Source organism: Neolamprologus multifasciatus, chromosome 14, assembly GCF_963576455.1.
Source record: "Neolamprologus multifasciatus chromosome 14, fNeoMul1.2, whole genome shotgun sequence".
Classification (NCBI taxonomy): domain Eukaryota; kingdom Metazoa; phylum Chordata; class Actinopteri; order Cichliformes; family Cichlidae; genus Neolamprologus; species Neolamprologus multifasciatus.
This window is the reverse complement of record NC_140452.1, coordinates 9,711,549-9,726,989: the sequence shown is the minus strand read 5'-3', so window position 1 is coordinate 9,726,989 and position 15,441 is coordinate 9,711,549. Positions and strand designations below refer to the sequence as shown.

General features: G+C 39.2%; 1 protein-coding gene across 6 annotated transcripts in view; it reads left to right on the top strand.

Annotated features, from left to right (window-relative positions):
- Positions 1-15,441, top strand: part of pitpnm3 (PITPNM family member 3) — a 110,523-nt gene that overhangs the window by 36,463 nt on the left and 58,619 nt on the right. For 5 of the 6 annotated variants that reach the window (XR_014868757.1, XR_014868754.1, XR_014868753.1 and 2 more), the window contains exon 3: positions 7,776-7,886. Coding sequence is in view for 1 of the 6 variants with exons in the window: in XM_085131005.1 (XP_084987131.1) it covers positions 7,776-7,886 (111 nt within the window). In the remaining 5 variants the exon portion in view is untranslated. The remainder of the gene's footprint in view (positions 1-7,775; positions 7,887-15,441) is intronic. The other variant, XR_014868756.1, reaches the window with a different exon arrangement.

The window sequence follows — 15,441 nt, the reverse complement described above, 5'->3', positions numbered from 1 at the left end:
GTTCTCATTGAAGTTAAGGAAATTAGAGGCCATCCAGGATTTAACTTCATCGAGACACTGAAGTAAGGGATCTAGTGAGGCAGAACTATTTCCCTTCAGCTGAAGATAGATCTGAGTATCATCGGCATATGAATGAAAACAAATGTTATATTTTCTAAAAATTAGACCTAAAGGCAGCATATAAATGGAGAACAATATTGGCCCCAGTATAGATCCCTGGGGAACACCACAAGTAAGGGGAGCTGAGGAAGAGATAAAATCGCCAAAGCTCACAGAGAAGGTCCTGTCAGACAGGTATGACCAACCACTCTAATGGGGTGCCCTTTACACCACAATGCTCCAACCGTGTGATTAAGATGCTGTGGTCAACAGTATCAAAGGCAGCGGTCAGATCTAAGAGCAGAAGCACAGCTGAGTCACCTGAGTTAGTGGCTAATAAAAGATCATTAAGAACTTTTAAAAGTGCAGTTTCTGTGCTATGAAGAGTTTTAAAACCAGACTGAAACCTCTCAAGAACATTGTGTCCATTTACAAAAGATTGCAGCTGAACAAATACAATCTTTTCCAAAATTTTCGACAGGAAGGGGAGCTTTGAAATAGGCCTGAAGTTAGTGAGGACGGAGGAGTCAAGATTAGGTTTTTTGAGTACAGGCTGTACAACAGCATGTTTAAGACAGGCTGGCACAACACCTGAGCTAAGGCTGCTATTAAAAATAGCTAAAATGTCAGACCCGACAACCTTAAAAATCTTTTTTAGAAAATGTGTTGGAATAATGTCATTTGGACACGATGGTGTCTTTACACTGTCTTCTCCTCATACACAATGAGGAGAAGACAGTTATTTTTTTAGTTTATTTAGTTTTCCTTTTTTACATCAGAACATCTGGCTGCCAACTCGATTGTTTATTGATGTGAGCTGTTAACAAATTTGCTGTGTGTTAATCCTCATTTGTTATTTGACGACATTAATTTAAATAGCGAGAGGACTGAGCCTGACAGGATATTAAAACATATGACTGTTTTGGTTGTAAATTGGGTTTTAATGCAAGTCAGACTTGCATTACTATGTTGTTGTGTACTCCCTGAACTATATTTGGTTAAAATCTAATTTGATTGTGAGTGGATATGCTTCAAACCAGGGCTCTTTTACACAGTGTTTGTACATTTGTAGTGGCATTTAATGACATCTGGTCAAAGTCTGGCTCAAGCAGACTGTTTGGAGTGAGGAGGACCCGAATGCAGACACGCAAAAACAAAACTTGATTCTAACAGAAAACGCGTAGTTTATTATGGCTGATTGAGCAGTACAAAAATAAAAGGGCGGAAATAATTTTGAGCAAAAACAATAACCTAAACTGGGGAAAACTAGAAAGAAAACATGAAACATCTTAACCATGAAAAAATGTGGCAAGGAGAAAATAAACATGAAAAAACTTAAGCGTGACTACTTGGCTTGAATACATGAAGACCTGAAGACCTGGAAACATGGCATGACATGGCAGGATAGCAAACGATTGGATGAGGAATGAATGAAAACACACAGGGCCTTTCTCAATATGCGTACTTGTGCGTACTTGCGTTCTCGTGTACTCGTGATACGTCATCAGTCGGAGACCAAGTACTGTTCCAATTCGAAGTACGCATCAAGCCGAGAACGCGAAAAAGTCCCGGATGTGTTCTCGCTCCGCCCGTTTTATCGAGCATGCATCGGTGGTGACTTGTGTGGACTTGGTACAGCTAAATATCCCAGAATGCATTTCGTCCAAAACTCAAACGCGGCAATGGCGGACGAGCGGGGCTAAAAACTTTTAAATATTACTCTTTCTGGGTCACAAAATAAACTTTTAAGTTCTTTTCAAGCGAGAATGTAGCTGTGTAAACTTCACATATCTGCTCGATTTATCAAGATATCATATATTTCCAAACGAGCTCCGACGTTTTCGGAGACGTCTGTGACCCGCCAGCTCCATAGCAGACAGCGAGGTCGAGGATTATTACAGCCGGTGAGAACAGCGGACTCCCGGCACATCGTTTTCAACCCCCCCGCGGTCTTTTCGCTACTCAGGTTAAACAAACCCCAAACCCCAGTAGTTGTCTATTGTATTGAGTGTCCACTAAAATAAAAATAAAAGCGTTCTAACATCTCACCTGCTTGTTTTATTAAGGTATGTACATGTACACTATTTTTATTAATAGAAATTTCACTACTGAGGTTAAACATGATATATAAGTCACTTAGATCACTTCTAAATGTTAATGTTTGGTTTATTTCAGTGTTTTATTTGTTCCTGAGTAAACCGGTTTGGCTGTGATTAAAGTTAAGCTTCATAACATATTACTCACAGTTAAATTAAGAGGGGACGGCAGTAAAATCTCCGGACCTGTGACATCATCAAGTACGCTGGTGTTCCAATTGTACAAATCGCGAGTCCGTGCTCGCGTTCTCGGCGAGTACGTACTCGTCGAGAACGCGAGTACGTACTCGCGTACTTGAGAATTGAGAAAGGGCCACAGACTAAATGCACACAGGAGGTGATCAGGGGAAGTGGGAACACATGGGGAAACAGGTGATTAGAATGAACATAATGCCGCCACAGGGGAAGTGAAACTACACACATGGGACACCAGACCTTTTCAAAATAAAACAGAAAACATAATCGAAGGCAGACATGGCACGAGCTTGACAACATAGGACACGAAGACAAGAAACATGACAGGTTAAGACAAGCAGACTCAACATGATGAACCGACAAGGGAGACTTAAACACAGGGGGTGATGACACAAATAAATTTAAAAAATAAACCATAAACATCAGAATATATTAAAACTCAAAGCGCTGGGTCAAACATCCCAGGATCGTGACACATCCTCTATTAATAGAGATAATAAACAGTGTAGTAATCGAGTAGTTATCTTTAGTTTGGTTCAGGTCCCTCCAGGGCTTTTGTGATGATTACTTGTCCAAAGAAAAAGACAAAGTTATATTAAAAAACTGTAAGTTTTGGACATTTGCTTATATGCAGCAACCAACATAGTATGTCAGTCACTAAAAATTACAGGGCCCCTGCAGGAGCTACACCTACTTCCTCCTCTTATACTGCCCCCCCCTCCCCCACCCCCCAGTTTGTGGTGTGAAGAAGAACAGATTCATCATCAAAGTAATGGTGAGTGCTTATATTGATCATGCAGCTTCAGGGTCACTGCAGTCAGCATTTTGGGGCAGCAGCGACAAGGCTGCTAAATTCTGAAAAGGTTATATCACATAATTAATCAAAATTGATTTCTAATGTCAGATTAAATGTCCACCGCTGGCGACCCCAGTTGCTATGGTGAAGGGCTGAATGGTGATATGGCTGCATGGGAGAGATGTTTTCATGTATTGCCAAGCTCTACACTTCACTAGTTGTGAACAAGCTGAGTAGCTCATTAGTGTAGCTGATTGTACAATTGCAGTCAGGTCCATTGAAATTTGGACAATGAAATTTGGACATTTTCTTTTGTGATTTTGCCTCTGTACATCACCACAAGGGATTTTAAACCCAGCAATCAAGATGTGATTGAAGTGCAGAGTTTCAGCTGTAATTCAAGGGTTTTAACAAAATTATTGCAGGAATTACAGCTATTTTTGTAGAATAGCTCCACACATTCAGAGGGACTTGAAGAACAATTCAAGAACGTCCGGCTTCTTTGCTTTCAGAAACTCTGGAGTTGCTTTTGCCGCATGCTTGGGTCGTTATGCATTTGTACTTTGAAGCGCTGTCCAATCGGTTTTCCAGCATTTAGCTGAATCTGAGCAGAGAATCTGTACATGTCACAATTCATTCTGCTACTTCTATCAGGAGACCGATCATCAATAAACGTTAATGACCCAGTTCCACTGGCAGCTGTACATGCCATAGCTATGCCACCATTCTTTTTTTCAGCTTTATTTAAAAAGGTACAGTGACAGGAAAGCAGAGGGAGAGAAAGAGGGGAAGATATGTGGTCTTTCTGATACAAGTTAACAAGTTAATCTTGGTTTCATTTGCGTGAGGAATTTCTCCAGCATCATGCAGGCTCTTTTAGGTGTTTTCTGGCAAATTCAAATCCGGTCTTCCTGTTAATTAATCTAACCAGGGGTTTGCAGCTTGTCATAAACCGTCTGTATTTCCATTCATGCAGGTGTCTCTTGATTGTAGACCTTAGTAATGATACCTCTACGAGATTGATCTTGACTTGGTTAGATGTTGTTGTTGTTTTTTTTTCTTAATCACAGAAATGGTTATCATCCACTTTATTTGTCCTCTGTGTGTTTGCTGTCTCTCTCAACTCTCTAATCATCTTCACTTGCATCAGCCGCTCTTTGGACCTCATACTGAGGGTTCCAGAGGAAAGAATCAAGTTTAACATTTGGAATCGATACTTGGGGACTTTTGATCAAATCAGTTGTTCAAATCACGCAATACTTTTGTCAAACCGTTTGAATTCAAGCAAATCATGTGTAAAGAGGAGGTCCTGGAGCTCTGGCTTAATGTTTTAAATTTTGTAAAGTTTATAGTTTATCTTTTTGGCTTTTAGGCTGGTTACTTTTATGTTGTGTTGTATTCTGTTTACATCTCAAGTACTATGTTTATTTCTTTGTGATTCAGTTTAAATTACAAGAAACTTTTGTTTCTTGTTAATTCTTTGTCTCTGTCCCTCATTTGTTGCTTCCTGTTATATTCTAGGACTCCTTTGTCTCTTGTGCTTTGTATTTAGTTTTATTTCCTCCTTGTCTCATCACCTAAATTCTGTTCACCTGTGCATCACATCCATCAGCTGTCCTCACTTTTCCTTATTGTCCTCTTGTGTCATGTCTGTTTTGGCTCAGTGTGTCTTCCCTGTCATGTTACTGTACATTCCTGTATGGGCTTTGTCATTTGGAATTTGGACTTTTCCACCTGTTTGAATAAAAGTGCATTTGTTGTTTATTGTGTTGTCTGCATTTGGGTCCCTCTCCTACAAACTTGTGATAAATTGTCCATCTGCTCTGTAGTTTTACAGACTCTGGTTGTCACACTGACAGAGCAGATAACAGATAATTCACACATTAAAAGACTTGATTTAAATATTTCTAATATGTCTTCAACACCAAAAAGTCAGATGGCTGATATAACTTTGAAGTACACGATGAAAAACTAAAACCTTTCTCTTCAGGCATAAACTTGTGTCTACACATCCTTTACACACTTTTTGGCTTTTGTATAACTGATCACATATTTATTGTCTGTATGTGTATGTGCTGCGCGGGATACTTCAGTGCCATCCATCTTCAGCAGCCTACTTACCCGACTCATCCTTTTTATGCCATTTTGTTGGATAATCCCCAAAGCAATCTCATTTTCGTAGCGAGTCATCGGAAGTTGAATGGACCTAAAATAAAGCCCGAAGTAATTTGGTATTCCCTTCCTGCAACCATCTCATTCTGATGAGACGAAGAAATTGAGAATTGTTAAAACACCAGCGTGGTCAGGGTCAATCGAGGCAGCTTCCACTCTGACAACAACTGACTGCGAGCTGACAGGTTGAGAGATGTTTTTTAAATCTCTTTTCTCCCTCCCTCAGGGCTGTCAGCTGCAGTCAAATCTCACACTTCCATTCCTCTTTATGCCTGTTCTTCAAATCCGATTTAGCTGTTCCTTCGTATACTCCAGAAGCCAGAGATGCGGTGGACATAAATGGCTTTACTATCCTCTTGCTTATCAGCACATTTCATTGTGCTCCACCTGATTTCCTGAGCTGGTGTTACTATTTTACTCATTTGCAGATGAAATTGTGTGCAGCTTATTTCTGTGCCATGCTGATTTTAGTTTAAGTGGAGGTTTTTTTGTTCATTGTGAATACATTTTGCTTCTCAGAGGAGCCTCTTGGATGAGTATTGTTGCTCTGCTCTCCCTTCCATAGATATTCAGTAACCTGTGTTTTCATGGTTTTGTGTAAAACCCACTTTACATTCTCCCCCTGTCCAAAAACCTGGCCTCTTACATCCTGAAACACTTTGCTTGGATCAAATATGCGTCTCCTCCTTAGTGCGTTCCCTTTTCTTAGTGCTTGTCTGTGTGTCTGAAACTGCGAGTGTGTTTGCGTGTCTGTGTGTGTTTCTGCATCATTATATTCATCCCAGTACTGTGTAATTGAAGTGGAAAGAGAGGGCACAGAAAGAGTCAAAGGAGATAGCGAAAGACAAACTGTGACCAGCACTCTGGCTGCTGTGTGATCCAGATAGACGGGGCTTGTAGCTCTACGTCAGAGTCTCTCAGGGCTGCCAGCCAAGATGTTAGGGAGAAAAGTCTGTCAGGTAGAGGTGTTTCTTCATGCATGACAGGGCCCATCTCAAACGGTCCTGGATGACAAGCTGTGATGAGTAGAGCCTGTCATTTACTATGACAGTGTGGTGAGTTATGTTTTAAAGAAAGCATACCTAATATAAAACCGATATAATATACCCTTTAAAACATTGGTAACTAGGCAAGAAGCATGATAGAATGCCTGTTTCTCCTAGAATGCCATTAATAAGCTCTGTTACGCAGGCTACAAGCATCGTAGGTGAAACAGGAAGCTGGATCTGGTAGAAATGTTTTACCACCGGATGCAATTTCTTTTTAAATAAATGTTTGAGCTCAGGTTAGTGGGCCCAAGAGTCCAATGCAAGAATCGGGTCTTATTGGCAAAAAAAATTGAGATTTACTTTCAACTGGCAGGCTTAAGGTTACAAATGACTCCACAGTGTGCTGGCAGCATATTCAAGCCAGGTCCACAATAGGCAAGTTGGCTCCCCGCACACCAAAAATAAAACAATCTTGTGACTCATTTTGACTTAACAAATGTTATTGGATCTCGTGGATCACATTTATTTTGCATGAAAAAACAGCATTTGAAAACTATTTTGCATTTTACAGATGCTTATTTTCCAGTTATTGTGTTGATAGTACACATTGCAGTAACATTTTTGTGCTTGGTCCTCCATTCAATAAACAATATCTTATTTTTAAACATGTAATTGCCAAGTTCTCAATAATAAGATAACCTTTTTAAAGCTTAACACCACAAAATATTGTCTTGGGTTTGGTCCAGTGGTGTATTTATTATTGCAGTATCCCTGCCATAGAATCTGTTATGTCCCTAAGTAAAGAGTTAGATTCTAAATTTAGGTTTAAAAATATTCACACTTTCAGCTGCTCTACAATTTATTAACTGACTTTTCCAGGTGTTCAGATCATCTAACAGCTACGTGAAAGATCAATTTGCCCAAACATCATCCAAACCCAATTTAAGACAACACAATAGCAAGTCAATGTGAAAGGTATGTGCTTATCAGACATGTGTGCAGTGCCAAATGTTTTAGACATTAATAAACAATGTCTGTGATTCACTTATGTGGTGATGAAAGGCATAAATAGCTATTTATGCCTTTCTTTTGGTTATTTGCCAAGTTGTTGGCTGCCACACACTAAGATGTGTTTGCATTTGGCATAAACATACACTGTTTGACAAACCAAAATAAAAATGTAAGAGTGTCGACCATTTGCTACAGGTGTAAGGCGGTAGAAGAAGTGCTAAAAGTTTTACATGAGAACATGTGAGATGCCAGTTAGCAACAGAGAAGAAGTCTACTCTGAGCTTTTAATGTTGTTTCACTTTGATCAGTTTAAGCTTCAATAACTTGGAATATTATTGATATGCAGAAAGAAGAACAGGCCTTTGTTTTTGCTGCACTGTCCTTACTTCATTTTGTGTGTGTGTGTGTGTGTCCCAGCAGATGTTATCGAGGGGAAGAGCGCCATTCTGCTGGGGATGAGTCAGTGGAACTCAAATGACCTGGTGGAGCAGATCGAAACGCTGGGACACATGGAGGACCAGTCACACGGTAATTTCTGCACACACACACACACACAGACACATCAGCGCAGTGATGTTTTTACATTGCTCACACGTCCATAGTGAAGGTCCAAATTACCTGGAATGATAGTGAAAATTTCCCACTGAATGATGATAATAGCGGCCACATCGTAAATGGACTGTAGCTTGTATTTAAAGCTACATTAAGTCATTTTTGACCACTAAGGGCCAAAAGAAGTGAAAGAACTGCCCTGATTTCATCTTATTAAGTCATAATGAGTACAGCGTAATATTTTCCAACTTTGAACTGCAGACCCAAAATAGCCCTCAGTGTGTGTTGGCTACCAGGGGGCACGGAGGCCTTTTGCACAATAAGATATCTTCTTTGAGGCAGTTTTGTAACTCTTACAGGTCATCAGATTTCTTGCAATTTATAGTTTTTTTGCAGAATAAAATGGTAAATAATTATAATGATGCCAGGTGTCGACCCTTCCATGTATTTGATTGGCCAGCATTAGTGTCCACTTGACACTAATAGATACTATGATAGAATAAATGGTTAACACGTATTGGCCTTTGAAGGTTTTGTTCCCAACAATAAATCCTTAGGAAAATACCCATATTTTAAGCAGCTTGACCTTCGTCACCGGGACTTGTGTGCTCTTTTAGTGTCAGACAGGTAGTGCAAACTTTGTTTAACCAGGCTCTTTTGCAGGAAACATCATAAGCATCATTTTAGAGACGTAGAAATCAATTTTCCCTGTGCTGATTCTAGTCACTTTAGTCAAAGCTCAAAGGCTGGCAGTCACTGTATCCAGTCACATAACCAAGTATCAAATCAGTTAAATGACTGAATCAGATTTATTCAGTTCATTAGTGTCTTGTGTTCAGGGCAACATCTCTTATTTGGTCCACTAAAAACTTGCATATAAATGCATTGCAAATAAGGTTGTGAGATTAACACCATTATATTGACAGAGTTTCACGATGATGATTGTTTCTGTAGTTTTCATGATTTCTTAATGTGGTTTTAACGAGAACGTAGAATATTATGAATTACAGATCAGTTGAAAACAGTGGAGGTGGTACTCACAGTTGCTAGTAACAAACAAGAGCTGCTGGTGTTTTGGACAATGGCTATTCGGATTCAATACAGCCAGTTCACATCAAACATCTGGTGACAAAAGGCAATTTTACACATGAACTTTGGACAATTTCGGGAGAATCAGGCCGGGATGTTTTCTGGAGTTTCCACAACAGAAAATCGACCATTTCAGATGCATTTGCTCTCTGAGAAAGGAGGTGAGAGAGAGACTTGAATGTGCACCAGGCAGCAAACATAATACTTACTCACCAGCAGTGAATGCATCAGGTTAATCTGACATCACATGGACTTTGTAAATAGGGAGCTGGCAGGTTAAACATTGGCTAATGTCCGATCTGGGCTCATCTGTCAGGTAAGTCATAGAGAAGTTCAGGGATGCAGAGAATGTGTGAGAATAACTTAAGCTTTGTTTGTCCTGCACTGTAAATCTAAATTATAACAACAATAAAGAAACGCAGGTTTAAAGCTGGACAGACCTCCAGAGTTCGCATCACTGTATTATTCAATCAATCTGGGAAAACACCAGCTATTGTCTGGTATCTTAAGCCGCTGAGAACAGCAAACAATGTTTAGAGGGCTTTGATGAAGCCAGCGGATGTTTAGACAATGGATAATGTTGATGTCCAGGTCAACACTTGTGTTCCACATGCCAGTCAGTGTTTCTAGTCTTTGCATACATGTGCTTATAATTAAAACAGCTAATAAAAAGCAACTCTTGTCATACAATGGCTGACAAGACAATAGTAGAGATTGTATTTTGACTAGTGCGTTCTTCTTTTGCTCTCTACATGGACTGCATTAGGATGCACAGACAGAATTGTTCAGTACTGTACCTACAAAATGTCTACAAACAGAAACCACAGAGATGTGGGAGCAAATGTAGTATGTGTTGTCCATTGCCTAGACAGTCTACATGATTTTATGCAGGAATATGTTTACAGAGATTATGTTATTACCAGTGACCGCTTCACATTACGCTGAGTTCTTTGATGCCAGCCTAATATCGGAAAGGGTGATTAACTTAGGTTAAAGCTTCTGCATCAAAACCACTTGAGAAAACAACCTCCTACACAGTCCAAGGCATAATTTAAAGTGGAAGAGACCGGGTCAGGCTACCTTGCATGTGGTGAATATTTTGTAATTGATCAGTTAGATAACAAGAATATTTTGAAAGCAGCTAATAAACACGAGGCTGGCAGAGATATGTACTTTGATGCCTGCGGAAAAAAAATCACTGAGCATGAAACATGCATATCTGCGTTCATTCTTTGTGCTCCTCAGTTTGTTTGTGTGCATGCAAAGCATCTGATAAAACACAATTCTTTACAAGCAGCAACGTTCTAATATTTTTTTCAGTTCTATTCGAGACTGTCGCTAAATTTTAAACAAGACCATGGATGGCTTGATCTCATATATGTCGGATGCTTTGTACTTTCTTCTTATCTGGCGCATCCTCACAGGAAATAGGAGTTAATGAGGCAGAAAAAAGTACATACAGGAACATTTTTATTACATTTCAATGAACAGAACTTCCTTTGATTTTAAAGATTTAGCATTTTTTAAATTTTCTGCTTAGTTTTACGTCTACCCTTCCCTTGTGCTTTCACTTCAAGGTCCTCAGGATTAACACAGGAATTGCTGCACTTTATTTTTGGATCAAAAGACTTTTTCTTGAATTTTTCTTAGCGAATGAGCTCTTTTAATGATTTAAAAATCAATGAATGTCTACATCTACATTCTTTGTGTTTTGAGAAAATAAAAAGATGCTCTCCCAGTACGGAGCAGTATAAATATTTATGAAACAAAGAGTACTGACAGGAGGAACATAATTTTTCAACTGTTTTCATATTCAGACCTCAGTGCAGACTTCAGATCGAGTGGTTCGTCTAACAAATTCTCCCTGTGAGAAATGTATTTGATTACGTTCTTTTGTGAAACTCTCCTGCATGGTTATCTAACCACTGTAATGAATTACATATTGCCCAGAGATTTAACGCTACAGTATTTCTCAGACAAAAAGTTCAGTGTGTGCCTTCAAAGATCATAAATCAGTTCAGGGATTTATCCACATCAGTGGCTTTTAATAGAACAGAAGGGAATGAATTGAGATGACATTCAAAGGCCTTCAGGTGTAAATTGATGTCAATGTTTTCTAACCTTTTTTAAAAAAATACTATAATATAGTTATATATTTGAAGGTTAAGTGCGAGAATTTACTATTAACATGTAATAAAAATAATTTAAGATCCATAGAAAATGTTCATCGGGTTAGCTGTGGGCAAAACACAATGTAGACGTTAATAAAATTTCCTATGCCGATAGCACACGCTTATTGCATGGCACTTTTTTTTCTTGGTCTTGTTTACTGAGAAATGGACTGGCCTTCTTTGCAAAGGTCATTTCTGAGGTTTGACAAACTGGAGTGGATGCTTTTAATCAGTGCAGTTCAGTGGGGGTGCAGCCTGATCCTGCAGAGATGAAAGAAGCTGCTCCTGCAGGAAAGCTGTACCCAAGTCATGTGGTGCTAACTGGAGAATTATATATAAAATGATGTCTTCTTTGCAGCCACTCACAGATCAACAGACCTCTTAGTAAACTAGTCATGACACGTGATGAGCTCATTGTAGCAGTACCATTTGGAGTGTCACGGTAGCAGTCTGTTTTCGTCAAAGTAAATGATTTAGGATCTGTCTTATTTGTTGACGGTTTATATCATTTATTTTCCTGTGCCACTGCCATCCATCATTCTCTTTGACTCCTGGCTAAATACGGATCACTGAACCGAGCTCTTGTTCTTTGTGAGAGATTCCTGTATTACTATGAAGATGGGAACTTTAGTGTACTTTAATTAAATTTCCACACATGACTATATACACTCACTGGCCACTTTATGTACCCCTTTCGGTAGCTTGTTGGATAACCGTTTGCCTATTGGGTTGAGATCTGTTGACTGTGGAAGCTATTTGAGTACAATAAACTCATTGTCATGTTCAAGAAACCAGTTTGAGGTGATTTGAGCTTTGTGACATGTCTTATCCTGCTGGAAGCAGCCATCAGAAGATGGACATATCAAAACCACCACTCAGGTAGGCTGTTGCATTTAAACAACGCTGAATTTGTATTAAGGAGCCAAAATTATGGGAAGGAAATGTCCCTCACTCCATACACCACCACCACGAGCAGCCTAAACCACTGATACAAAGCAGGATGGATCCACATGGATCCAAGTTGTGTTCTTCAAGGCTCATCATCCCAGCTACCTGGTGTGGTCTTCTGTTGCTCTAGACCACCTTCTTCACAGTTTGAATGTTGTGCTTTCAGAGATGCTCGTCTGCATACATTTAAATCACGTTGCCTTCTTATCAGCTGAAAACAGTCTGATAAGATTCTGATTCTGCTCTGATCTAATGCATCATCAAATCATTTTCACTCAGAAAATTGCTGCTCACTGGATGTTTTTCTTTCTTTTTTTGGACCATTCTTCCTAAACCCTAGAGATGGCTGTGCATGAAAATCCCAGTAGATCAGCAGATCAGATACTCAAATACTCAGATCAGCAGGTCTGGCACCAGCAGCCATGTCACATTCAAGTCACATGAATCACCTTTCTTCCCTATGCTGAGTTTGAACTTCAGCAGGTCATCTATTCCGAGTCTACGTTCCTAAATGCGTTGAGTTTCTGCTGTGTGATTTTGCTGATTAGATATTTGATTCAATGAGCAGCTGAGCTTGTGATTCTAATACAGTGGCCAGTGAATAGAGGCAAATATCTTAAAATATAATAAAAGAGAAAGTCAGCTTGTCAGTTTCCTTTTTTAGGCATTAAGCACACAGGTATAGTTGCAAGTCAAACGTCAAAACTCCCTTTTAACATGAAGAGCAGTCTTTGGAGTGCGGCCACCATGGTTCTGGTGACAGCAAAGTAAGGAGAGAAAGAAAGGGGAGACAACATTTGAGCCAGAGATACCTACAGAAAAGATCCAAAGAGAGCATGGACAAAGAGGAGGAAGTATAAAATATGGAAATGAGATGCAGTTGTGGCATATAAATGCATGGGGAGTGAAAGAGGAAATTAGAAGAGAGGAGCTCAGTGCATCCTGGGCAATTCACCAACAGCCTGAGCCTAATTAAAGGATTGTTCAGGGTCACATGAGCTAAAGTTAAAAGCAAAAAGGAAAGTTTAGAGCCCAGTAATAAAAGTAGAGAGGTTTCCTGAGCCCAAACTCACGAGGAGCGCATCCTGATCGCTGAAGGCTCTGCCTCCCATTTTACTTTCAGAAACTCACAAGTCAGCCAAACTCTGAGAACAAAGTGCTGTATTGTGATAATATGGTACTATGAGGTCTTTAAGATATGATGGGACTGATCATTTCGAACTTTATGTTAGAGGAGGGATTTTAAATTAAATTCTGCATATAACAGAGATCCAATGAAGAGACATGAATATGAGAGAACTATGACCTCTGCGGCATTTTGCACAAGCTGAAAGCGTTTCAGGGAGCTATCAGAACATGCTGTAAGGATTTTCTTAACTGTGACAATATTGCATTGTTGAAAGAAGGCAAGCCTGGAGATACAGTTGTGGTCAGAAGATTACTTACACTAATTGTAAGCATGAATGTCATGGTAATTTCGGACTTTAAAGGATTCTTTTAACTGTTCTGTTTCAATTGTAGATGATTATACAGCATACATCTAATGACTTTAAAAAATAAGCATTATTTTGGAAATAATTAAAAGTTTACTTTCTGGTACGTATGTCACAACATCACAAGTGTGTTTATATCTGAGTGAATTTATTTGCATTTGTAGAGAAGTCTAGAATCTCAAACATCTGCACATGATCTACCCAATTTCCTTCGGGGCCAACCTTCGGGATCAATAAAGTTTTATTGAATCGAACTGAGTTGAATGATCAATGACACAGATTACTTTACGAGTAATCGGATAAAACATCTCAGAGTTCAAAGAGGGACTTGGAGTAAAGGGAAGGGGGATGACATAAAACATCAAATAGAAGTATAACTTTGTGTTTTCCAATATTGCTGTTAGCCATGGCATTAGTTATAACAAAGTTTAATCCTGGGTTGATTAATGATGTTTGGAGCTTAAGAATCTTGATTTTAACCCTTTTATCGGATTTGAACAGCTTGACACTGACATGTGATGAAGTTTGTATGACTGTTTGTGAACAGCTAAAATTGCATATTTGCACACCCCACAGGAATGTATCTGGTTATCTAGCTGTAGAACTGGAAGGAGACTAGAGAGAGTTGTTGATTGGGCACGACAGGAGGATTATGTAGTGATCGCTTCCAGCTGCCATTGCTGTCAGCTGATGTAGGTCTTTCAGATCTTAGCTCATAGAAGTCAGATAAAAAAGCACTTTCTTTATGCACCATTACTTCAGTAATGTCAGGGTGTCTGATGCTGGTAGGCACATCTGTAATTTATAAAAATTTAAGTATACTTAGTGTCCGTTGAAGAAAATAGCCCAGCTATACTGTAGGCGACAAGGGATATGTTGCCTTTAGTGCATTATTGGAAGTACAGTACATTAAATCTGCGAAGGTCTTAAGCTGCAGTCTTTGCATTCTTTGAGAGGCTGAACTGAGAAAACACAGAGTCATGTCTGAAACACTGCAAGTGTCCCTGCCAAATAGAAAAGTGGCACAATTTACACGACCCTGCTTTAATGAAATCAGAAGCTTCGTCACATGTGTGTAAGCAATAATAATATTGCGCACATATGCTTTCCATGAAACATATTTTCTAACTATATCTATGACATCTTGTTCCACAGAGCCTATAAGAGGGGAAGTAAATAGAGAACATTTTTTCGTTGCTGTTGAGAATGTTATTTTAACTTTCTGGGGACATTTGTAATTACATTCTCTCACTCTCTTCCACTCAGTCTTTACGTCAAACATACTCAACACGAAAACACTCTCCATTACTCGTGCTGCATAAAAGTGTGTACACGCCTGGTAAGATTCTGCATGGTTTAATAGTTTGCAATCTGCTTGTGGGGGGCACAGAAGCATTAAACATGTCAATTTAATTTTTGCAAAACTGCAGAAAGCAGAAAGAAACTATCGACACAACAAGGTTAGATACAAATTTATCTGGAAAATGAATTATGATTGCCAGCAGGTAAAAAAAGAAAGAAAAAAAAACTAATAAAACAGCAGAAATGACTTGAAAAGTAGTTCCTTGAGCTTGACTCACTACCTCAGTGTCCCCTGGATGTCCTTTGCTTTTTTAGCAAGGGAAATTTGTATTTGTAGTATCCTTTTATCAAGAAGAACAAAATGAAAGAGGAAGACCTCCGACCATTTCTTATCCTACTGAAGTAACTGATCAACATGGTGATTGAGCTGTAGAGGCTGGTAGATATGTGCAAATGGTTGGGTGATATTACACAGTACTGTCATCTCAAAATGCTTGAACCCAGGTAATAACTGGGATAAATGTTGTC